A 26,695-nucleotide genomic window follows, 5' to 3' on the forward strand; every position below is an offset into this window, starting at 1 on the left:
CAGTTGCCTCATGACATAACTTAATCTTAGAGATCAGTTGAAAAGGTCATCAACTTCTGCTTCCCCAATTTTATGTTAGGTGGCAACATAACATATGTTATGTTGGGGTAGCATAATATTATTTTCTAAATAAATTACATGCACTAAGAACAGTACCTGGCACCGTATAACTGAGTAAGTACTAAGGAAGAGTTAGCTTCACTGTTTTTATTATTAGGTGTTCTTTACCAATTAAGTCCAATATAAGGTACAGAGGTACCTGTAGCCTATTATTTTTAGCCAGATTCTGTGGGGGCCTGAGCCTTGCACAGGCTCCATGCAGAAGGTCTCAGAAGGCAGTGACTTCCTCTTAGGCATGTGGTTCCCCTCCATGGTTTTGGGAAAGGAAGCGAGGTTCCCAGGCCATACAACTCTTGAAAGGAGCAGGAGAATGTGTACTGATATAGTCAATAGGGCATAAGGGTTTTTAGAGAAGTCTACCCCAAAGAGAAAAGCCAGGAGCCCTATCTTAAAAGCTATACAACTAGAACATTGGGGTGTTTTCTTCCCTGGCCTCAGAGTTCAGCCTGAGCCTCCTCAAATCCTCAGAGTCCTGCTTCTCCTCCAGCCCAGGATCTGCTTTCAGGATCATAAGAGCAAATCTGTACCCTCGTTTATGCTGAGGGGTTAGCACAGGCTCCATGTAAAGGGGACCAGTGTGTGTTGCATTATAGACATAGATATAGATATAGATATAGATATAGATATAGATATATAGATATATAGATATATAGATGTAGATATAGATATATGTTGACCTTCAGGACTCAAAATCTATAAATATGCATATCTAATGAACTTCATATATACACTTAACACAGTGAGAGAATACACATATGCAGTTCTATGGAGAATATATGTCATGGGCTAACATATTGGGATGTCAATTTTATGTTTTGTCCCATAATTTCCCCTGACCTTGCCAAGAACTCAGTGTTCCTAGTTCAGGGGCGTCTTCAGGACTATAGTCAAAATGTACCTGATTAAAAGCAGTATTTTTCCAACTTCGGGGAAAGTCTAATATCATTTGGGGAGGTTGTGCCAGGTGTCTTTAACTAAGAAGGGAAAGGAAAGTTTTGAGGGAAGCATGAGAGAACAGTTTCCATAAACTGGAAAAGGGAACATTTGGGCTGTCTCCAGCAGCCTACAGACCCCCACTCTGCTTCCTGCCCCTTGGGAGCTCCTGGGGGTGGCCATGGGGTGGGTGTGTGGAGGCTAGGCCCCTTAGAGCTGGATGCTTCCATGACTGGGCGAGGAGAAATGCAAACACACATTGTCTTCTCCACGAACCGGGAGGTGGCACAGTGAGGATTTAAGCCCAGGGCTCTCCATTTCCCAAGTCACTGTGTGTTCCAGGACTCGTGTTTGCTCACAAACCAGTGGCTCTAATTGTAGCGAGTGGGGTTGGTTATCCTGTACATGGGGAGAGGATGCATAAGAGAATTTGCCTTCAGGTACTGTCCAAAAGGTGTGGTAGGAAAAACACAGAATTTTGAGTCAAATGACATGGGTTTGAATCACAGCTGAGCAATTTCGGCTGTTATCTTCTGCAAAAAGGAGATTATAATGCCTAACCCATGTATTTATGATAGGATCGAACTAGCAGGTATCTCGTAAATGGAATGACTGTATATGGTGATTGTCCTTACCTCCTGACTTTACGACCATCTCCATGATCAGGTGCTCCACAGCAGTGCAAGTTAACCCGAGTTCACAGACAGGAAACTAATGTTCTAGGTCTGTAGTTAGCATTTTCTTGAAATAAAAAGACAAATTTGACCTTAGAATATTAATCAAAATACTGTACATGCATTACAAATGAACTGATTCCCATTGATTGATACTCCAGACAGCATGATTGCAAAGCAGACTTATTATGGATGTACACAGAAGAACACAGAACCAGATGCAGCATTCTGAACATGGAAGAAATCTAATTTTTCTGTAAAGCAGACTTGAACTCATACTTCTATTTTGCAGGTTTTTAGACTTGTAAACTTCAGCATGTTAATCTTTCTGATCTCTCATTTTCTCACATATAAAATGCAAATAATAATATCAAGATTTTCCATGATAGCTTTAGGACTACTTGAATCCCCAGATGCAAAAATACATCATGCTCATCACATAGTAGCTGCTCAATGAGTGTCTATTCCATATAGAGGGGAAAGACTCCTAAAATCATCTACGTTAGCCATACAACATTGGACGTGAGAAAATCAAGGTCCTAGATTTTCATTTGTTTTATTTCTTAGAAGTAAAACTCTTGCAACCATGAGTCCTGATGAGAACATGTCAATATGCCAAATATTGCTAGTGAAAAACTATCTATAATGTAAATTTAACACGATTCTCGAAGAAATTGTTATTATGCAATGATGTACAGCAAGTCAACGTCACTATAGCTTTTGGCTAAAATGCCCATCATAAGCTAACACAGTGAGTTACTCCTTGATTAACTTCAGAGGCCCACCCAAGAAGCAGCCAAACTATGAGACGGATCTCGGGCTGCATGTGCCTCTAACACTAAATGTCGAGGCAGCAGATTTCTCAGTTGCATAAATCATTGCCAGGAAGTCATGTAACATACATACTCACCTTCAGTTTTATCTTGGGAAAGTGAAACAGCTTCCTCTTACTCATGCTGAGGAGCTTTTATTGATAAGTACAGTTGCGTTATGAATCAGCTGTTGTGGTGTGGCCTGTCACTCACTTCTCGGGACGTACCCCAGGGTGGGACTCCCCCCTAAACCCCCTCACCTCCTCTGAAGCGGCTTTTCCCTACTGACTAACGAGGGTTTAAAGGACACTGTGGATTCTCTGGTAAATCCGGAAGGCCGGGGCACTTATCCCATGAATGCTGTGCCCCTGTCTGAGGCCTGTTTGGTCTACTTCAGAAATGCTAAAGACGTGCTATGTGTGCAGGAGGTAATGCTCAGTCAAGTTACCAGTTCAATTTATTGTATGAAGCCTGATGACTTCCCAAATGGATTTACTGCTGAGTTGTGCATGGACCCAATTAATTATTATGTTTCAGGGAGTGTCTTCTCAGTTGTTACATTTATTAATGGAAATGTAATGTATTTGGTTATGTAATAGCAAGTTGAATTTTTGGTATTCTCTTTACAATAGGATTCAGAAAAAAATATCTTTTCTTCACTGTAGTCAAGCCAACTCCTTGTGATTCTCCCAAATTGTGTTATCTCTCACATCTTCACACCACTGCACATGCTGTTCCCTTACACTCCACACGCAAGCCTGCTAGACTCTTACTGGTTAAAGAACATTGAGGATCAAGCACTGTTTCCTTCCTAAACTCATCCATCCACCCATCCATCCTCCATCTATCCATTCAATAAGAGCGTAATAAGCAACAGTTAAGAGGCAGAGCTGTGCTGGGCCCTGGTGGCAGTCCAGGACACAGTTGAGGACAGTTACAGCACACATGGATGAATGGGTGTACATAAGAGGGAGATTGCACACAGCCAGAGGCAGGGTGGGGAGATGTCAAAAACACACTGTAAACACAGACAGTAACGGAACAGCCACTGTTCTGCTCACCGACTGTTGGCTTCACTGAGACATAACACTTTCCTCTGCCCTGCTGGGACCCCGCAGCCAAACCCACACATTCTCTGAAGTTCTGGGTTTGTCAACCCGCTTCCAACATAGGCCTAAGCCAAGAGTCATTTTGTTGGGAGGTCAGTTAGAGTAGATTTATAATAAGGAACTTAGGGAATCTCAGGATAGCCATCCTGAGAAGTGAGAAGATCACAGGCTCTCTCTGTCTCTGTCTTTGTCTCTCATGCTTGTTCTTAGCCTGAGCCTGAGTATTTGCTGGTTTTCCCTTTTCTGCAGACCAGCTTTGCTCCAAGGATGATGCCTCCCTGTAAATAAGCTCATGCAGAACTTTGAGAGACCATGGTCCTAATTCTGATTTCAAGCCTAGGTGACCTTACAGATCCTATCCCCACCATGGGGACAGGGGGGCTGGAGGAGGCAGAGAGAACTGGCTTTTGGACAGAACTTCAGGTGGCTCCATGTACCTGGCATCAGCTCAGGGTGTGACGTCATGAGCGATGACATACAGAAGCAAGCAGGTGGCATAAAGATGCCCTGCTAGGGAGCTGGAGCGGATAAAAAGCCAAGTTGTGGAAACACTTTGTATATGTTATGCCGGAGGAGACATTCATCCTCTTCCCCTTTGCTCAGTAAGTATTTGCTGTGTGGGTTTCAGCTTAGCTGTGTCTCCTCTGAAGTCCTGCCTCGACCTCCCCAAACAGGGCTAGCCGCGTATGTCTCCCTGCTCCGTGTGCTTGCTGACACTGCTCGTGGCCCACCCTGCATTCCAAGTACCTGTTCACTTTCTGTCTCTTTTGCTGGAATATAAGAGGGAAATCTTATGTACCTTTCTCCCAGCACAGGGCCTGGCAGTCTTAGCATCCAGTAAATATTTGTTTAAGTAATGGATAAATCAATGAATGAATAATCAATGAGCGAATAAATCGATGAATGAATGAGAGAAAGAGATAAGTCAAGCCACAGCCATATCCCCTTTCCTTGCTTGAGAGGCCAAGGCCGGCTTTGCTTCTCAGACCAGCTGGAGCATTCTCGAGCCCTAGTCAGTGAGGAATGAACACCCCCCCCCCACACCCCGCTGGTCTCAGGCCTCAGCCCTGGGATCCGGATGAAAGTTCTCTTCAGACACCTCTCTCCTCCTTGTACCCCACCCACTTCCTACGTGACCACTCTAGATCACTTTCTTCATGTGATTCCCTGTTCTGTCATCTTAATCCTTTCCCTTCTTCACTCACTTCTCCCTAATTTCCTCCCTTGACTTGTAGAAATGCTTCCTTACCCACATTCTCATCATTGTATCATCTATGAAGGTTTCTGCACTCCCACCCCGAACTGTCCATGCCACCCCCACACCACGTTCTACCCTCTGTGTCAGGCACTCTGTGTACATATAATAATCCTGGGCTCCTACAAATAGCAAGAAGAGGCAATCTGTAGTTACAGATTCTGAGACACCCTGCTATTCTGCTTTGTTTTACTGACGACCATGATGCTCCTGGTCAGTACCGCGATGAAGATGGACATCTCAGATATACAACACGGCTGAAGGTGAGCCTCTGCTCTGCCCACAGCCTGATGGTTTCTCAGGCGGTGCTGACCTGGCAGCCTCATGCTTCCAGCTGCTGTGTCCTTCTCGACCCTTCTCTTGTTCTCACATTTCCCTGGTGGAAGGCATGGCCATCTCCTGCTGGAGCCCTGCAGGACCTCCTGACCAGAATCTGTGCTCCCCTGGAATCCAATGCAGCAGAACACACAGATGCTCTTCCGGTCCATACCTTCCACTGGCTCCTCCGTTTCACTCAACAGTAAAAACCAGTTTTACACTGGCCTCCGTGACTCCACGTGATCTGTTCCCACCTCAACCCTTACCTCTCTGGCTGTATCTTCTAGACCTCCCACCCCACCCACTCATTTCGTGGCCTCAAGAAGCCCTGCAAACCAAGGACCGTGAGTTCACTCCTTGCTGAGTCATAGGTAGAAACGACATCAGGTAGAGTTGTCGCACAAAAGGAAGCTTTATTTGCAGTGAGTAAAGAGATCATGGAGAATGGCTTCCGGAGCTGGGGCTCCCCAAGTGGGGGCAAGTGGGTTTCTTTTATTTAGGTTGGATACAGAAGTGGGTGTAAGGTCTGGCACACACAGGAAACATGTGTTGGCTCATGTCGTATGTTCATGAGGCTCGTGCTGCTCCAGGGGCCGAGGCGTGGGCACTATAATGAGGAAGAGGTAACTGTCAGATGCTCCACGGTCCCTCCCTGCAGTTGTGAGTTGGTGGTCCAGCCCAGACGGCTGCAGGGGCTCTTCCTGGGTTTTGCCTCAGAAAGATAAGGTTAGCATTCCTGTGATGAAGAGGGAGGACCAGGGGGAGTCCTGCTGGTGACACTTTCCATCTCAAGAGCCCTATGGGGCCTGGTTTCAATCCTGCAAAAACAACTCTAGAATGTGCATTAGGTCAGTCTTTACTTTTCAAACAGCGCTGAGGTTTGACCACTGATTTATGTCTCTGATGTCGTTTAGGCTATTTGCTGGCCCAGGAGAGACTGCTCATTTTTGGACTCCCTTTGTTTTTGTTTTTGTTTTTGTTTTTGTTTTTGTTTTTGTTTTACAATACTTAATGACTGGGGTTTTCACATTCCTTTGTTCTAACAGCTCCTAGGAAGCTCTGCAAGTAGTGTGCTGGACAAGTAGAGCTGGTCAGGCACAGATCACAGAGAATAGCTGGGGACCGAAAGTGACTTGCTATATTCTGAAAGCTGTGTCTTGTCTTTGTTTCTGGGGAAAAAAGCTCACACTGACCATGTAAATTATGCTGCAACCCACCACCACCCTCGGCCTCCTTCATTTGAATTCCCTTAACTCTACGTTTTTTCCATCGACAGATGAATGGATAAAGAAGCTGTGGTCTATGTATACGATGGAATATTACTCAGCCATTAGAAATGACAAATACCCACCATTTGCTTTGATGTGGAGGGAACTGGAGGGTATGACGCTGAGTGAAGTAAGTCAATTGGAGGACAAACATTATATGGTCTCATTCATTTGGGGAATATAAAAAATAGTGAAAGGGAATAAAGGGGAAAGGAGAGAAAATGAGTGGGACATATCAGAGAAGGTGACAGAACATGAGAGACTCCTAACCCTGGGAAATGAACTAGGGGTGGTGGAAGGGGAGGAGGGCGGGGGGTAGGGGTGACTGGGTGGCGGGCACTGAGAGGGGCACTTGTTGGGATGAACACTGGGTGTTATGCTATATGTTGGCAAATTGAACTCCAATAAAAAAATAATAATTAAAAAAAAAAACTCTACGGCAGCCCCAGTGGAGCAGCGGTTTAGTGCCGCCTGCAGCCCAGGCTGTGATCCTGGAGACCCGGGACCAAGTCCCACCTCCGGCTCCCTGCATGGAGCCTGCTTCTCCCTCTGCCTGTGTCTCTGCCTCTCTCTCTCTCTCTCTGTGTCTCTCTCCCTCTCTCTGAATAAATAAATAAATCTTTAAAAAAAAACCTCTCCAGTTGACTTACTTCACTCAGCATAATACCCTCCAGTTCCATCCACATTGAAGCAAATGGTGGGTATTTGTCGTTTCTAATGGCTGAGGAATATTCCATTGTATACAGAAACCACAGCTTCTTTATCCATTCATCTTTCGATGGACACCGAGGCTCCTTCCACAGTCTGGCTATTGTGGACATTGCTGCTAGACACATCGGGGTGCAGGTGGAACTGGAGGGTATTATGCTGAGTGAAGTAAGTCAATCGGAGAAGGACAAACATTATATGTTCTCATTCATTTGGGGAATATAAATAATAGTGAAAGGGAATAAAAGGAAAGGGAGAAGAAATGTGTGGGAAATATCAGAAAGGGAGACAGAACATAAAGACTCCTAACTCTGGGAAACGAACTAGGGGTGGTGGAAGGGGAGGAGGGCGGGGGGTGGGGGTGAATGGGTGACGGGCACTGAGGGAGGCACTTGACGGGATGAGCACTGGGTGTTATTCTGTATGTTGGCAAATTGAACACCAATAAAAAAATAAATTTACTAAAAAATAATAATAAAAAGATAGGAAAAACCATTAATATCTATAAATAGGCATTAAATAAATTATAGTGCATTAATAAAATGCAACACCTTTAATCTAGTTAAAAATGATATTGCAGATAAATATCCATTAGCATTGATAGATATTTATGATGTATGGTTAAGTAAAAAATTCAAGTTAATAAGCAGAATATAATATTGACACTAATATATATGATGGAAAAATGTGTGGAAATAAGTTTGTGAAAGTATTAACAGTTAGTTCTTTTTAAGAGGTGTGCTTGTGGGAGATTTTAAATTTATTTCACCTTTTGAGTTATCTGTAGATTCTCATTTTTCTATGGTCAAAATGTATTGTCTTTGTAATAATAATAAAAAAAGATAAACGAAAAAAAAAAAGACTCGTTTTTTCTTCTTTCCAGAGCATGTATCCCCATCTCACATACGGTACAGTGTATTTATAGTCTATAATTCTAATTCTTATCTGCCTGCCTCATGAATGTAAGTCCTAAGAAGACAAAGATCTGTGTCTGTTCTGTTCTCTGATGGGTGCAAGTTCTCAGCAGCGTGCTTACGTGTAGGGACAGCCTGGGAGGTATTGCTAAGAGTGAGTGAGCAAAGAAACTAGTGAACATCTCCTACCGTGTTCGCCCTTTATGTTATCTCCGGATCAGTGGTACCTTCCCCAGACTGTGAGCCCCAGAAGGGTAGGCAACATTTCTGTCCTCTCCTAGCAGAGCAAATTTTGACCTCAGTTTCTGCAAACTGTAGTCTTGTGGCTGTGACTCCCTTTATGCACTTATCACTCACTCACAGGGATGTCATTTGAGCCTGATTAGTCACAAGACGGCTGTGGGCTGAGAACGCTGACAAAAGATGCTCTGCTTCAGAGTAAATGGTGACAAATTAGGGCTTTGTGGGAAAAGAAATTCAAAACAAGTGAACATACAAAAAAGTTTAAGGGTTACATTGTCATTGTCAGATGCAGAACTTGAATGAGGTTCTGTGACAAGTCTACAAAATATGCCTTCAGAAACCTCCTTGTGGTCTCACTAGTCACATGTCACCTCAGTCCCTCAGCAGGGGCTCCACACTGTGCATTTGTGAGTCACGCCACTCCCTATGGTATCAGGTTTTGCAGTGATTTCTTAATGAATTAATCCCATTGGTAAATCATCAGATTTTCTTGAATTATGACATGACTAGTTTATTAATAACAGATCTTATTCCTATTCACTGAGATGCACATGAAATATTCCAGTACATGCTTAACATTCCTCATCTAAATGGAAAAAATAGCACTTACAGGAGCTTCTCAAGCGATAAGTCTTTGACTTTTGAATGTCTGTATCATGCAGCCCCTTGTCAGTCAGGCCAACTGACCTGCTGTCCAGCACCAGCCCCTTCCTCTCTCTTTTTCAGCTTCTGCCCTATTTCCCCTGTGGGTCTTTGCTTTGCTCCTCATCTTCCCTCCTTGCCATTAATCACTTTGATCAATTCATGCCAACATTCAGAGTAGGGGGCAGCAGAGAGCACCAAACCTCAGAGTGGGGTCAGGAGCTCTCGCTCTGCCGCTTCTCTGCATGACCTTGAGGATGGGGCTCAGTCTTTCTGAGTGGCAGCAATCCTATTTGTAAAATTGGTTTAGTAAACGCCGGGACACCTGCACCGTGATGTTTCTAGCAGCAATGTCCACAATAGCCACACTGTGGAAGGAGCCTCTGTGTCCATCGAAAGATGAATGGATAAAGAAGATGTGGTTTCTGTATACAATGGAATATTCCTCAGCCATTAGAAACGACAAATACCCACCATTTGCTTCAACGTGGATGGAACTGGAGGGTATTATGCTGAGTGAAGTAAGTCAATCGGAGAAGGACAAACAGTGTATGTTCTCATTCATTTGGGGAATATAAATAATAGTGAAAGGGAATAGAAGGGAAGGGAGAAGAAATGTGTGGGAAATATCAGAAAGGGAGACAGAACATGAAGACTCCTAACTCTGGGAAACGAACTAGGGGTGGTGGAAGGGGAGGAGGGCGGGGGGTGGGGGTGAATGGGTGACGGGCACTGAGGGGGGCACTTGACGGGATGAGCACTGGGTGTTATTCTGTATGTTGGCAAATTGAACACCAATAAAAAATAAATTTATTATTTTAAAAAATAAACTAAAATCTAGAAAAAAATGGTTTAGTAATACCTAACTTGTAAATAAGAATTAAAAGACATATTATACGCAGGGATGCCTGGATGGCTCAACGGTTGCGCCTCTGCCTTTGGCTCAGGTCGTGATCCCGGGATCCGGGATAGAGTGCGCATCGGGCTCCCTGCGAGGAGTCCGCTTCTCCCTCTGCCTGTGTCTTTGCCTCTCTCTCTCAGTCTGTATCTCTCATGAATAAATAAAATAAATCTTTAAAAAAGACATAATATATGTAAAGTATTTGTTTCTTTTCTGCATTAAAATAGGACTGGAAATATATGACAACCTTTCAGTTGGATTTGTTAATGCCTGAACACAGCTTGTTTTGCATGCCTATTAGTACAGTTTTACTTGCATCATAATTAATATTCAATTCATAAAAAAATAAATCTTAAGGTTTCTTAAGATTTTAAATTCAACATTCTAATCTTGTTATTCTCTTTTTTAATCTAGGAAATGTGTTTAAAATGATTATAATCACTTTCATTAGCTTTTTGATGAATAGTTGATGGATTTGTATGGTTAAAATTTTCAAATATCTTAAACATTTAATGCTATTTGCATTCATGAATATTTTCATCAACACTTCAAATTACAATTATGATATTAAAATAGCTGATTCTTCCAAATAATCCAAATCTATTTGTGCAGACTTAAAATCAGAGTATTTCTAAGTGTTTAAGAAATTCTTATTAATAAAGGGAAGAATTGAATTAATTCTAATCTGAAATCCAGGTTAACACTTTCTTATAATTAATGCCTGCCAATGTCTTCAATTGTACAGAAAATTGTTTTCATAAATTATTCATGCAGCATTGGAATAGTTTCAGCATGCTTTTCCCACTGTTTCTTCTCATGATAGGGGTCACAACTGATTTCCATGTCACTTCTGAGACAGCAACCCATCTGTAAGAAAGGGAGAGTTTCTGTACCCTCTTTATTCTTTATTTTCTTGTGGGTGTTAAATCCAAGTACTCATCTAATTCCCAGCTCCTGCTTTTCCCCCTCACCCTCCAATCTAGCATCACTTCCTGCAATGCAGATGTACTCTACAGTCCGAAGGCAAGAGAAATCAAGCCAGTTCTTGAACAGCATCCTGGGATTCAGCATCACGTCACCATCAGGGCTGGACTTGTCCTAACACAGGTTACAAGCCTGGTCCCTAGCACTTGGCCTCTACTTGGTGTCAAGAAACAAGGGTGGATGGCTTGTCAGCATACAAACATAACTCCAGTCCTTCAGGAACAAGATTGTTTGGGGAAATGTATACAGGAGAGTGTAGCAGGTGGGAGATCCCCCATGGTTTTTTATAATTTAGGATGGCTCAGGGGAATTGAGAGAGACCAGATCTTAGATACGATGCAAGAACCTTGGCCCCTGGGCTGGAAATTTTAAATGCAGGATTGAGGAAGAATCAACTTCCTCTCCTTGGGGTCATGCAATACGGTATAGCACAACCCCTAGCTCAGAACAGAGTCAAAACTAAGTGAGATAAGGCCATCCAGGCTGATTTATTGCCTGTTATTCTAGACAAAATAAGAACATGATCTTTGGAACCAGGAAGGAATGAAATCAGGTCCTGACTCTGCTAATTTGCATGTCCCCATGGCAGAGTCCCCAAGTCACTCTGAACTTCTACTTCTGCATGATGGAAACAAGCCACTGAGACAACAGCCCTTCCAAGGACTAAGCGAACACTTTGCCTCAAGCCCCTCATGTAGGGCCTGGCGAAAACCATGTATTCAGCCTATAAACAGTTGTTTCCTGCCATTTCCCCAACCAGGAAAAGACATAAAGAGAAACCAGGAATCGAGTCTGTCAGTACCAGGAATGTGTGTACTGCTTTCTTCATGCCTAGCCCAACTCCTCCAAAGAATTATCTGCACCTAGTACTTCCCCTTTGCCACCTGTCCAAGCACCTTTGTGGTGGACAGACAGGGCTTTCTGCCTCAGTATCCACCCCCGCCCCACTGTAACACATCTGGGTGACATGACTTCTCTTTGTTTTCCAGAATGCCCCCAGGATGTGACCGTTCTAGGATGCTCCCTCAATGACAGACAATCCAAACAGGTGGCTCACAGTGTGGTTTGCGGTTGCTCAGTGGCCTCCATAGGCGTGATGCCTGGAACTGCTGGAGGTGGCATGCTGCAGTGGGGACAGCCCCCCTAAGGCTCAGCTCTCACACGGGCAAGGGCCAGGCCAGAGGACGGTGAGGCAGCCAGAGCCACGGCTCCCCACAGCTACACCTGCATCATTACTGTGCTTTTAACTAATATCAATCAGCCAACTCCTATATTGTTATTTTCACTGTTTTGGTTTTTTAAATTTTTCCAGCTTTATGGAGGTATGATTGACAAATAAAAATTGTATATTTTGAGAGTGTCCAGTATGGTGTTTTGATATGTGAACACGTGCAATGATTACTACAGTCAAGCCACTTAGTACATCTGCCACCACACATAGTTACCTTTTCTCCTGCGGGTGAGTGGGGAGAATATTTAACATCTCCCCTCAGCAAAATTCAAGTCTACCATACAGATTTAGTGACTGTGGTCACCATGCTGTGCATTACCTCTCTAGAACTTATCATCTTAACATAAATTCTCTATCCTATCGCCAACATCTTCCAATTCTTACCTTTCCTCACAAAGCTGTGTGTCTCCAAGTCATCCCCCAGCTCAGCAAATGCTGCCATCATTTGTGACATTTGTCCTTCTGCTCTGGGAAGCTGGAAATTATATGGCCTCTTCCCTCTTCCTTCTCCCCCGTAGAGTCCTGCCATCTTGCGTATACTCATCAGGCTAGGCAGTGTGACTGCGTTAGTCCAGCCACAATCCCCTCCCCCATGTCTACAACTTCCCTCAAAACCTCCTCACTGCCATTCCCTCTAAAGTTCTAAGACAACCCAGGGAAGGGTAGGTCCTCCTATTATTATATTGAAGACATTGATGGTTTTCCTTTATGATTCTTTTTTTTAAGATTTTATTTATTTATTCATGAGAGACATAGAGAGAGAGAGGCAGAGACACAGGCAGAGGGAGAAGCAGGCTTCATGCAGGGAGCCCGACATGGGACTCGATCCTGGGACTCCAGGATCAGGCCCTGGGCCAAAGGCAGGCACTAAACTGCTAAGTCACCTAGGGATGCCCTTCCTTTATGATTCTTATTGAATTTAGAGTTGCATGTATGTATTTGTGGTTATTTGCACATACTTTTTCTTGCTGAGTTATAATCTTGATGAAGGCAGGGGCTGTGTCATGCTCCTATGCATACAACCCAGCACAATGCCTGGCACATGGAATATGAATACGATTAATTTCTTATTCTCAAATGAATGAAAAGTTAGAGTGCGAATGAGCTCTTACTGCATAGAGGATATTGTGCTAGACAAGTTAGTTAGGGGAGATATATCTTAGGATAAGCATTTGCTCATGGACTTTTAGCATGGACAAATACAAAATGAGTGCAAGAGGATATTTTCTCATGTGCAGTGGACATGAGCAAACCTATTTGCGAGGGCAGGCAAAGGGGTCTACTGGGGGTATAAAAGTAGAAGGAAAAGATAAAGAACAGGTTTGATTTTCTCCACTTGAAAAATGAAGTATGTGAACCAGGTGATTGACGATAATTCTGAAATGCTGCTTCCCAGTTTTTCCTAGAGCCTGCCCTGCAAGGTGACAACTTCCCTAGGTCTTTTTTTTTTTTTTTTTTTTTTTTATGATAGTCACACACACACACACACACACAGAGAGAGAGAGAGAGAGAGAGAGAGGCAGAGAGAGAAGCAGGCTCCATGCACCGGGAGCCCGACGTGGGACTTGATCCTGGGTCTCCAGGATCGCCCCCTGGGCCAAAGGCAGGAGCCAAACTGCTGCGCCACCCAGGGATCCCCCTAGGTCTTTCTCCTAGGGTATATTAGGAGCACACATGATGGCTGAGTGGTGGAAAGAGGGACACTTGTTTGCAGGGTGCTTGGCAAGGGCACATATACATTGTCTTCAGGTCTGGACGAGTCCATTGTGAGGCTTCAGCCATGGAGACCCAAGTCCTAACACCACTGGTCAATGATCTTGGGCTGTCTGCTGTCTAGTCCACACTGAACCCAGGTTTCTTTTCTTTTCTTTTTTAGTTTTTATTTACTTATGATAGTCACACACAGAGAGAGAGAGAGAGAGAGAGAGAGAGAGAGAGAGAGAGGCAGAGACACAGGCAGAGGGAGAAGCTGGCTCCATGCACCGGGAGCCCAACGTGGGACTCGATCCTGGGTCTCCAGGATCGCGCCCTGGGCCCAAGGCAGGCGCTAAACTGCTGCGCCACCCAGGGATCCCTGAACCCAGGTTTCTGAGGACAACTTGTTCTTGAAACAAAACGATAAAATAACTGACCAATTCTCTTTATTAAATAACAAGTAAATAGTCTATATACAGTCACTGGTCTTGCACATGAGTGCTTCCCCTTCTGTGGAAGTTATCCCATGTGATCAAAGCACCAGCTCAGCAGCATGCTCAAATGTCCAATAATAATGTGAATTGACCAGCAAGACACGCAGGTGACCCTCATACTGTCAGTCACCACACATGCAGGAGAAAACAAACCAGCTCAATTCACAAAGATTTAGGTAAAGACTTATTAGCTTCATTTCAAATGACTGTGTTGTGCATCTCAGCAGCTCAACAATTCAACCAGCTGTTGCTCTTCAAAACATGTGTCACTTTCTTTGCATTTGGGTCAAACTCCAACTGTGAAGATCCATTGAAGAAATAGTAAAACCCTGGAAACATGGACAAGGGAAATGAGATATTTTTTCAAAGAAATAAATTTGGCAACATATAAAACTCAGAATAATAGATAATTAAAATTGCTAAGTGATTAGAGTTTTACTATGTGCAGGGACAATGATAAGCATTTTATATGATTGTCTTTTCATTCCATATGATTGTCTTTTCATTTCTTTCTGCAATAATCCTATGAGGGAAGCATATCTAACTCCATTCTACAGATAAGCAAGTGGAGAGTCAACTTATGTTTGCCCAAGGTCACTCAGTGAGCAAAGGCTGGAGACAGCCTCCCAGCACTGCCTAAAGGCAAAGCCAGGCTCAACTTACTAGGTTATTTTGCTTCCAGTCAGACAAAACTCTTCTTTGGATACTATGAACTCTTTATTTTCTTTTCCCCAATAGTCCTCCTCCCCTTTCCTCACATTACAGCCTGAGGGTCATTTCTGGTCCCAGAGAAGCATGGAAACTCCTTCAGAACACCAGAGAGCCATTTATGGCTCTGCCATTATGGTGCTTGGGTTACCTTTCAATAAGGATCACCAGCTTCCAGCCTTGAGCAGGAAAAAAATATAACTTTTTCATTTTTATTTTTTTGAAAGATTTATTTATTTATTTTAGAGAGAGAGAGAGAGAGCATGAGTGGGAGAAGCAGAGGGAGAGGGAGAGAAAGAATCTCAAGCAGACTCCCCACTGAGCACAGAGCGGCTGTAGGGCTCCATTCCACGATGCTGAAATCATGACCTGAGCTGAAACCTAGAGTTGGATGCTCAATTTGCTGTGCCACCCAGGTGCCCCCCAAAATTACTTTTTTCAAACTTTGGGTGCATGAAGAAGCAATTATTTACAACTGACCAGTGTGGGCAGTGACTGACTCAGGGCAATCTCCCTGGGAATGAGTAGTTATAGCAAGATAGAGTGGAAGGGAAAGCCAGCCTGTGTGAAACCTGGCCACACCACTTGAGGGGATTTTTTTTTTTTTTCACTTGAGGGGATTTTTATACCCGCTTGGTAATTTGAAAAGTCTAGATGTAAGGAAGTGACACTTGAGCACTTCGGGTTTTTTCTGCATATTCAAAATAGAGATTTGTGTTAATTGTCTTTATAATTCAAATCAATGTATTATATGAAGTGGTCATATAACTGGTATGGAATTAGTAAGTTGAAATCTGGCAGAGAGGAAGGAACTGATTAAAGAAAATCTGTCATTACATGGGCCGCATGGGTGGCTCAGTCTCTTAAGCGTCTGACTCGATTTTGGCTCAGATCTTGATTTCCAGGTCATGAGATCAAGCCCTGCATTGGGCCCTGTGCTCATCAGGAAGTCTGCTTGAGTTTCTCTCCCTCTGCCTCTTCCTCAGTCATTCTCTGTCTCAAGTAAATAAATAAATCTTAAAAAAGAGAAACTCTGTCTTACAAATTAATCCAATTGTCCTCTGCTACCATACAATGTTTCAAGCAACCCATTGCCAACAAAACAATGTCCTCTTACCAAATGCTTCAAACGCAGCATCAACCTTCGAGTCAACCCCTGGAAAGTCTTCTGCTATTTGCTTGGGAAAGCCTGGCTCCATGGATTGTCTCTTCTCATCAAATCTGCATCCAGTAAAAGAAACAAAGCACAGCATCACACAGAGGCCAAGTTACCGAAATTCTTTTTTTTTTTTTAGAAATTTTTTTAAAGATTCATTTATTTATTTATGATAGACAGAGAGAGAGAGAGAGAGAGAGAGGCAGAGACACAGGCAGAGGGAGAAGCAGGCTCCATGCCGGGAGCCCGACGTAGGACTCAATCCCGGGACTCCAGGATCACACCCTGGGCCAAAGGCAGGTGCCAAACCGCTGAGCCACCCAGGGATCAAGTTACTGAAATTCTTAAGTCATGTTTGGTTTAATGTAGAATTCTAGTAAGCTTCCTAAGCACCACAAATAAATGCCAAACATATTAAGTATTACAGAAATATGTGCCTTTAATGGTATTGCAAACTTATTTCTTAGAACTGTATCTCCACCAGGAGCAGAGGTAACATCCTGATCCAGCAGATGCTGTCTGTTATCATACATCTAAGTCTGGACAGAAAGAACATTAGTTATCTTTCTATCGCAAAGACATGAAGGTATGAACAGATGAATTGGCTCACTCATCTCAAATACAGATTTCAAGTTCTCTACCACACTTAGCTCGTATATGTCCTCTCTACCCTGCACATCTGGATTTCCTATGGCAGCCTCTTAGGAAAAGGCAGAGATAAGGAAAGCACAGTGAATGTATTTCAGACTCACTGACTGGACATTGGTTCGTCCACCCAGTCGTCTGGGCAGATGGCCCAGAAATTAGCCTCTGTGAGTCCTGGGTTCTAGCCATAAAACTGGACCACTCTTGCTCATCATCCTCTGAAACAGGCAGCACTAATGAGAGCATGAGGTTAAGGGAAGCCCTGAAGAATCATCTAGTAAAGTGGGGAAGATGAGGCAAATACCCACAGAGGTGATGAGTCCATGGGAAAGGAATGTTAACTTGTGGCCTGGATTCTTGAGGCTTCTTTCAAAAAAATCCAAGCCCATCTAGGTTTGGAGTCCAGGAACGGAGCTCCACAGGGTGGTGGGATTTGAGGCAGGTCTTGAAAGGTGAGTGGGTTGGTGGGGGTGGATTTGTGGGGGCTGGGGGCAGAGGAGAGAAGAGGCCCTTCAGGCAGGTGGGGCAGTTCCAGCAGGAAGCTCCTGCCTGCTGCTCACAGGCTTAAGGCAGAAGTGAGGCAGAGGCCTCTGTGACCAGCGCTGCTGCCTTTGAAAGCAAGTGTGACCCCATCCTTCATACTGGAAGAGAGGTCACGCTGAGAGTGACCTGCAGGTTTCCTTGGGGGGGAAGAGAAGATAATTTCCCTAATGGGGTTCATACAAAGCCATCCCAACCACGTCTTACCGCCAGTATTTGTCTCCTACGAAGAAGTACGTTTTCTTCTTCTCCTTATCAAAAACAGCTGCATCAATTTTCTTCACGGTTGGAGGAAAACCCAGGGTGTGGATGCCTTTTGGATAACCGGCTTGTACCTCAGTTCCTCTCATGGCCCAGAACTGATTTCCTGTTAAGAAAATAATTCAGAGTCACACTGAATTTATAACAGTCGAGTCTGAGTTTTAGAAAATACTTGTCAGCACCTTTGTTTTCATAGTGAAGATTTAATCCCCAGCTCAAAGTGGGCTTCTAACAAAAATTTGCAGATTGAATTAATGAACACAAATCAAAGGAGGGAATTTACAACTTTGAGTGATTTATATTCCTATGTGCATTTTTATTATCTGTAAAATATAAATAAAATCATACCAGACCCAGATGTTTTTCACTGTCTTAGAATAATGAAGGAGACACGATTTGTCATAGTAGAGAAAATTCAAGTCCTATTCAGTTTTCCTGTGAAAGCATTTATTTCAACAAGTTAAAGAAATTATTTAATAATTACCTTTAAAAATGAAAACAATATCCTTGCTAGTCTCTTCATATGCGGCATCCAAGCCTGAAGGAAGGGATGGCCAAAATGAAGAGATTAAATAGAACCCAGGTTCAAGTGTCCTGAGGGATTTTCGCCAAAAATGTCTGAAATACATAAAAAGGGAAATGAAAATTGAAAAACAGATTTTCACCTTTAGCATATTTTTCTCATTGTCTTCCTCACCCGTCTTCCTCCCCCCTTTGTGTTCTAGGCTCGAAGGCAGGCAGAAATTAGGGATATCGCCAATGGGAAAATATCTTCTTTTTCTTGGGAAGCCTGCACTGGACCTCCAGCCAGAGTATTCCAAACCAGCTTCTTCTAAAGATAAGGCGACCCAACTGTGCAATAATTAGCAATTCATGCAAACCAGTGTAGCTGTCCTCACATCGTTTACAGATTCAAATAGGTGGATGGTGTGTGTACATGCATATGTATATGTCGGTATTTCTGGGGTGATTCTGGAAGTATGTACAGAGTCCTTAGCAGTTGATGGGTGGGGGGGATGCCTGGGGAACCCAGTGCCAGAGCAGTGAGGGCTTGCCTTTCACTTTCTTCCTATTTGTGCAGCTTGAATGTGTTATCATGGGCATATTTATCCAGCTGTGAGTAAATTAATTGATTAAATGTAATGCTGTTCTGATGCCATTTTTAAAGGAGACCAAGATAAAATTCTGATTCTGACGTTCAACTTGAGCCGTTTGAAGAGCAAGCCCGGCTTATAGTGACTGGAAACAACAATAAGAGGACAGGAATCAAATCAAGTCTTTGAAAAAGAGCTTGACACTTTTAGGAGAATGTAGAGGGCGAAGCACTAGATCTCAATGATTTCAAGCTCAGAGAAAACATTTTTGCTTTCAATATTTAAAAATCTTTATTAAGTCTCTGTTCTCCTTTCTAAGCATTGTACACCAAAAGAATAGATAGAGAAATGTAATTTTCTGGTCTGACCTGTCTTTAAAGAACAGGAACTCTCCCCTCAGGGTGCTGATTGCGTCGAAGGACAAAGTGGGGTCACATGCAGCTGGTGTCCCAGGTCCTGGAGGCACAGATTCCGTGGGCACCACGGGGTCATTGGAGGAATCAGAGGGAGGTCCTAAAGGGAACAGATGTGGGGTGCAAACAGAAGGAGAAATGTGATGACAGCGACCCATACACTCTCAGGGTGCTTTGAAATGCATTGCAAATGCTTTATGCAGCATTTTAAAGCTTTCCTGAAGACTATCACTGCAAAGCTACCATGCCTGATTTTTCTAGCATCACTTACCACCATACAGGGACTGGATGCCATTCACATCATCTTGAGAAAGATGGAAGCGGGCCAGATCTGCCAATACATTGTAGACTGGGTACATCAGAGCGCTAGGGTCAGCCGAGTGAAAGAGACCCAGGGAATGGCCAAGCTCATGAGCAGCAACGAGGAATAAATTGGTTCCTAAGTAGGAAATAATAAATAATAGTTACTTCATCCTTAAACACGTGTATATCCCCTAAGTCCTCTGTGTGTTATACTAGTTTACTTCCTGGAAGTACACAGGCTTTTCTTTGCCTTATTTTTTGGTTAACTGATCAGCTGATTATACTCTTCATGGAAAGCCAAGTGTTCTTCAAGGCTCATTCTTGAAATCAATCTTTGAGACAAAATATCCAGCCATGTCCAACCTACCCCCCACTCCTGCCCCAGGCTCTTATTTACTTCCTGAGAACCAGGTCCCTTTTCTTATATTCTGGAAGGGAACCAAACCACTTGTTTAGCACATCCATAAATATTTCTCTTCATTTGTCAACGAAAAGCTAAACACTGTTTCAGCATATTAATGTTTGCCAGTTATGGTCTCAGTTAAATGAATCACAATTTATTCATCTCAATTCTGAAATCCTTAAACAACCATATGCCTATTATTTTCCATTGGACTATTGCCTGCATAATTTTTCCACCTCAAGATTATTATTAAGCATATAGTGGGTCTGGAAATATTAGTAATGATAATTGTCATAGAGTTTTCAAGATTGGCCTAAAACATAGCATGCCTAATCACGCCTAGCATTTGTCACAAAAGAGATTTTGGCCACACAAACACTAGCTGTATTCGTATTTTTTCCTTCATATTATTTAACCCCCCCCAAAAAAATTAAAAAAATAAAAATAAATAAGTAAACCCAGAATGCTCAAAATTGGAAGTTATTGGATAATTATGTTTGACATGCTAAGTTTACTTTTGTAAGCATTATACATGTAACTTGTGATCCTAGAAAGTCCTCATTAGAGACTTTGCAGTAAGAAGTTGTTGAGTTAAAACAAAGAAATATATCTAACACTAATGTCACATTCATACTGTCTACAGAGATTCTATTTGTGTTTTGATTATAAATCCCAATAAATTTCAGAAGTTATATTATTTCTTTTAGCCAATTGTTTTAAAACTTTGGAAGCCAATCCTCAAAGTATACAGTTAAGAACTGAGAAATGTTCTTCTATCTAAAAAATTTGGACATTGTATTTGGGGGCTAGTGCTTTATTTCAGAACAAGTCCATTGAAACTCTTGTTAACCTAGAGACAGTAAAATGCTGATTTACCAGAAAAACCCAAACAGGAAAACTCAGTTTCTGAAATTTAATTCTCATCTCCATTTTGAAGAGTAAAGAAGAAATTTCCCCCAATGGGATACAAGTGGTATCAAGCGCCTGTATTAGTGCAGAATTAATGCAATGCACCATCCCTTGGATATCTGTAATTTGGTATAATGAGAAAATACTCTTAATGATGTTCCTAACCCACACTAGAGCTGTGGTCATCAAAGAAGTACTTAATGATGTTTCCATACTGTGCTGATCAAGACAGAGAATAAACTTTTTAGATATCTGAAAAATGGTTAAAACAAAAATATATTCTACTAACTCTTGAGCCATTTGGAAAATCTGGGAAGCCTGCTTCTTAAAGATTCTTAGCTATTAAGAATTTTCTAAATCTAAAAAAAACACCCACCAAAATCATTCTGAGAGCTGTGTAACTAACCTGATGTATCGCTTGTCCATTGTTCATCATCGTCAAAGTGGGCATCTCCATAAATGCCAGGCCCAGGTGGGTAGGCATGACCCAAAACATTTCCAGGTCCATCAAAAGGGTTAAAGTCTCCGTGATCTAACAGAGAAAATGTTTTTATTGGAAATATAGGTAATTAGGATCTCTTTGGAACATCCCTCACCCTCCCGCTCCCTCAACAACGGCAGCTAAATGGATGCGTTTCATGTTTTATTTGTTTTTGTTCCTTTACCTCTAACTGCAAAAGAAATCTTTATGTCAGCCTCTCCTTCATCAGTCCTGGAGAAAGTAAGTGGAGTCACCTCCTTCCAGACATTCAGAGCTTTCTCAATGGCAGAATCAACAGCATCTCTTGGCAAATCTGGTGTATAATTCATAATTCTTTAAGAAAAAAATGGAATGGGTTATTATTTTCTCCTGTGGTCATAATTTTAAAAATGTCGTTATTATGTGAAAACCTTTGTGGACCCGTTACCTGTAAGTAAGGTGAGTTTTCCTCCACTTGGGCATGCCAGGGAAGGTGGTGAAGTCACCGACGTCAGGAACGCCACACCTGGGCCTGCGCATCATCGCCAGGGTGTCCGAGTCCACCTTCCCTGTCACCTCCAACCCGAGGAACTTCTGCATTTCTCGGATTTTTTCAACGACAGGACCACTGTCCCTTCTTCTGACAAATGGTTTCACATCTTTCCCAAGGTTGTAGTAGTTTTCTAGGTATTGCTAATAGGATAATAAGTAGAGTTTTCAGGTCATACTTATGATTTTTAGTCTTTTATAGTAAATGGCAACTGCTGACTTAATCTGTCTGTAGTATTCCTCTGGTTTACTGAAATCAAAATAAATGTCATATTCTGTTCAATTCTTCAGTAACAGACTCCTCCTCACTTCTGTTTTATCTTTGTAACCAGAACTTAGTCTACTCCCAAAGCAATGAAAATGAAGCAGAAAATCAAGATAAGTATCTAGTAAACTTAAAGGAGGAGCACAGAGCAAATAGGCTTCTTTGGGCATAATTGTGTATCCCAAGCACATTTATTCAACTCCCTTGGCTTTCTACTTTATGTGTCTCACGGGGACCTGGCTTAAGGAAAAATGTTGGACAAATCCCTGCCTGCGTCTAAACACGACCCTAGCAATATAAATATCTAGCTAAACTTACGTTGGATTAAAATGCCTCAAGAAGTTCCAACCAAGGTACGTTTAATCATGCTCTGCACCTGTTACTCCTGCACTTCAAGCCCCCGTGCCGCTGCCGCCACAGTGGTTGCAATCTTAAATAAACACCTAATATTTCTGGCCTTTTTTGTTCCTGTGTGAGAGGAGGCTGCACGGTGGGATAGAAGACTGTCCACATCCCTTACCCTATAGCCCTCGGTCCCTGAACGGCTCCTACACAGTCAGCCTCAAGCATCCCGAGTGTTGGGTGAATGGAAAGCAGAGATGGTTTTCCCACTTGGCCCTGCCAGTGCATGTGGGGATGTGTCCATCACTTACCTGGGTGAGTTCCATGTTGTTGTTCTCATCCTCTGCAGCTCTGTCCACTGGATAGGCTGAGCACACAACCCCACAGAAGAGCAGTAGAGCTGGAAGGTTCTGCATTTCCACAGTCTCTTCTTGGCTCTATGACGTCTTAGTAGTGCCTTGCTCCCTGCCTACCTTCTCCTGGATGCACTCTCTGGAGCCCTGACTTTTATAGGGCGACAGTGTTGGTTTAGGTCACCCGCAGCTTGACTCATGATTGCTTTCATCCGAGTGGCAGCAGGACCATGTCCAAAATTCCAAATCCAAAGTAGGATGATACAACCTACTTTACTAATTTCTCTCAACCTTTCCAATTTTACAAATCATAACAGTGATTAAGCTCCAGGAAATGCTTCCTGTCTTTGTAAGAAGAAAACTGGGGCATTTTTTTTATTATGGAAAAAAAAGTGACCAGAATTTACTAGAAAATTTATGTTTGTATGTTTGAGAGAAGAGGAAAGCTGAGCTGGTAAAAAGTTAGAATAGGTTAGAAGATTTAAATGCAGTTTTATTTTAAGGAAAATAAACTTAAAATCAAATGTAATGAGATGTAAGTAAATGAAAAGCTGTGCTTACATAGCTCAAGTCTATACTATTAGATTCTGTTAAAACAGAAGAAATACATCTAGAATAAAATTGGAAGGAAGAGTTTATTTTTTGATTCCTTGATTTGAAATATATGCTATTAGTTTCTGGTTGGATTTGTTAGTTGTTGAGGAGGGAAAGCTCATGGGCAGGACAGAAGGAAGATTGTGAAGGGGAGGAGGTGTAACCTTTCTCTTCTGGTTTGTCTTCATTCTGTGCCCAATTTATGAGCAGGTGGCAGATCTCTGATGGCCGCCTGGAAATTACTGGTGGAGTTGATCATGCATAGGACCAAAATTCTCTTTCAATCTCTTTCCTTCATCCCTCAGTTCAAATTTGTAGATACTTTGAATTTTATTTTTTTTAAAGATTTTATTTATTTATTTGAGAGAGAGAGAGAAAGAGAGTAAGCAGGCGGAGCGGCAGAGGGAGAGGGAAAAGCAGACTCCCCGCTGAGCAGGGAGCCCAATGTGGGCTTGATCCCAGGACCCCAGGATCATGACCTGAGCTGAAGGCAGACACTTCACCAACTGAGCCCCCCAGGCACCCCTACTTTGAACTTAAAAAAAAAAAAAACACCCTGAATTATCTCCCAGAGTGCTTATCTGTTTTCTCTTCTCTCTTTCCTTTTACTCCCTTCTCTCCCCTTCCTCCCCTTTCCCTCCTGTCTCTTGCCCAGCAGAACGTCGCTCCCCACCCCCATGCCCCAACTGAGGAACAAATGCTTGTGGGGAAGACTGGAGACATCCCCAGGGAAGGGAGTTGGTTGAATGTTTTATCATCCTCTTGCCGCCTGCCACCCGCCCCTCCCTCGCTTGCTTGGCCTCCCTTAATCAGAAAAAGAGAAAGAAAAGCAAATTGGAAAGAGCAAAGCTTGCAATTATTAAATGTCCACCAAGTGAACATTTTTTATTTGCCGCCTCACTCAGGTTTTTCTTTCTTTGCTTATTTCTTTGCTGAGGAGCAGAACACCCAGGAATGAGAAACCCAGTGAAATGGTTAATAAAAATGAACAGTTAACAAATGCAAGTTTTGCTCACTGCCTTTGCATTTCTTGTGCATTTTCCTTTTTTTGCTGTATTTTTGTATGTTTCTGAATGAACGCTGGAAAGGTCTCCTCCAACATGTGTCAGAGAAGTAGTAAGACCCCTGTACCTGGCAGCGTCCAGTTATCTGCTGGCTACTTGCCAGGGGTTGAGCATCAAGTGTAAGCATCTGTTTTTAGACTAGATTCTATCTAAAGACATTCGTTCCTTTAGGGGAAAGAATGTGGATCTTGTCTTGATTGAAATCGGGGAAGTGCTCATCCACACTGATGTCTGGATAGCTAAGGGAGCAGAGTCCGGGGAAGGCTCCATAGAGTGAGGCAGAAGTTGTTACCCTCTAAACAGAAGAACCCTAGCAGCCACACCTCTCCATTCCTTCTGGATTAAGGTTGTTTTTGTGTAAATTTTCTCTAGGATCATAACTTGGAAAACATATTTCAAGTTTAGAGGGAAACCTGACAGATATCATGTTTATTTTCCCAGTTGTCTAAACACAGTCAGCAAAGTGGGCCATGTTGTTGCTCCTGAAATGGATGCAGAGGTCTGTTCAGACAGTGTCATCTGGTAAAATGATTTCAGAGACTTCTCCAGAAGTCTCAAGCCTCAGAAAGAGTTCACTATCTGTTTTTCAGTGGTGCCTTGGACTCACCTCTCTTGTAGACTGTCCATGCTGGGCTAGAGTGGGATGGTGTAAACCATGCTTCCCTCCATCACTGTAAATTCTCATTTCCCTCTGCACCCCTAATGGTGAACTGGGTGCCCAGGATAAAACAGACACCCTAAGATTGCTTAAAAAATTAATAATATATTAATTATGAATGAAAGGTTTAAAGGAAGAGTCAAAGAGATGAATGAATAGTCAAAAAAACCTCATGAATCATGCAGGTATTTCTAAATCCCCAGATCTTATGTGTCATATTTACCAAGTACCCTATTGACTAAATTTTTTTGTTTTATTGTCTTTGAAATCATTTAATAAAGAATAAATTGAAGACTTGTATACTCTTATTCTTCATTCCTATGTCTGTAAAATATTAAAACCGTGCAGCATCTAGGGGTTTCTGACAATGTGTGAGAGTTGATTTGCATCTGGTAGATTAAATTTTAAAAGGCAATGCGTTAATGAGGAATAGGTAGATCACGGAGCAACAGAGTGGAAGAAAAAAGGAAGAGAATGAGAACAAGAATAAATCCACTAAGTGTAGAGGGGGTCTGTGAACACTAGAAAAAAAGGTGGGCTTTTCCAGCACAGAAATGAAAATGACTGTTCCACAGAATGATTATTTGTTCTACGGCTAAAAACGTACGTCAGATAAGGGCTTGCTGCAAAAGCTGACCTGCAGAACTCAGAGGACTGGCAGCAAACTTAAATTCAATCTGATTCAGAGTTGGACTCAAAAGCTGGCAGACAGTCCCAGTCACATCCTTCCTGATAACTTCTCACGTTTGTCTCCATTCATTGCTCTTCTCCAGGACTGATCAGACAAGATAATACATGAACCTGCTTCTCCCTCTCCCTCCCCCTGCTCGTGCTCTCCCTCTCACTGTCTTTCTCAATCAAATAAATAAAATCTTTAAAAAAAAATACATGATGCTCATTACTGCCAGCAGAATCATTTTTTCAGAGATATGTTCATTTATTACACGTCTGAATCTCCATCTTAAATGCCTCAGAACCCCCAACTGAGAGTGCACATTTGGAGATCACAAGTAGTGGAGAAGCTTTGAGAAAACATGACCAAATGAGCAATTTAAAAATAAGAAGGAAGGAGGGGAGGACAAAATGCAGAGATGAAGGAAGGAAGGAAGGAAGGACATGATCCAGCAGAGCAGGTGGTTCCTGCAGAAGCACTTCTCGGGAGTATAAGAGCAGTTGGAACAGGCCCTGTGCAGAAGGAAGACGTCTGCTGCAGGAAAAGCCACAGGGCAGTGGACGCAGAGGAAACGCCGGGAACAGATTGAATACCTATGCAGAGTCAAGAAAGCTGAACATCTCTGTGGAAAATAGTAGAATTATTATTATTTTTTTTTTAAATAAAAAGTGCCTGAAAGATAGTGACAAAAAATGAAAAACGAGGCTATGGGCAAACAGGTTGGAGCTTTTTTGTGAAAACCCATTAGTCTCTGGCTAAAATGTTTATACTGTTTGTGATGGAAAGTCATATTTCTACAGATCTTTTAAATAAAGTTTTATATATTTCAATAAAATTTCATATTTTTATTATAATAAAATACAGAATACAGAAAAATGTAGAAAGTAGAAAGGAGATCACAAGCAGTCATGCCACAAGGAGAAAAACATGATTAACACTTCACTGTGCTTCCTTCTAATTTTTCATTTTTTTATATCATGGTGATTAGGTGAGATTTATAAAAT

General features: G+C 42.4%; 1 protein-coding gene across 1 annotated transcript; it reads right to left on the minus strand.

The window, feature by feature from the left end:
* Positions 1 to 14,236: 14,236 nt before the first annotated feature.
* LOC140630852 (stromelysin-1) lies at positions 14,237 to 22,844 on the minus strand. The gene is made up of 10 exons (XM_072821759.1): positions 22,661 to 22,844; positions 21,642 to 21,886; positions 21,399 to 21,547; positions 21,140 to 21,265; positions 19,390 to 19,557; positions 19,074 to 19,218; positions 18,096 to 18,229; positions 17,558 to 17,717; positions 16,127 to 16,230; positions 14,237 to 14,630 (listed from the first exon to the last, which is right to left on the minus strand). The coding sequence occupies exons 1-10, from the start codon at positions 22,763 to 22,765 to the stop codon at positions 14,530 to 14,532; spliced, it is 1,437 nt and encodes a 478-aa protein (XP_072677860.1). The 5' UTR covers positions 22,766 to 22,844; the 3' UTR covers positions 14,237 to 14,529.
* Between the last annotated feature and the right edge of the window lie 3,851 nt (positions 22,845 to 26,695).

This window comes from Canis lupus, chromosome 3, assembly GCF_048164855.1.
Source record: "Canis lupus baileyi chromosome 3, mCanLup2.hap1, whole genome shotgun sequence".
NCBI classification, from domain to species: domain Eukaryota; kingdom Metazoa; phylum Chordata; class Mammalia; order Carnivora; family Canidae; genus Canis; species Canis lupus.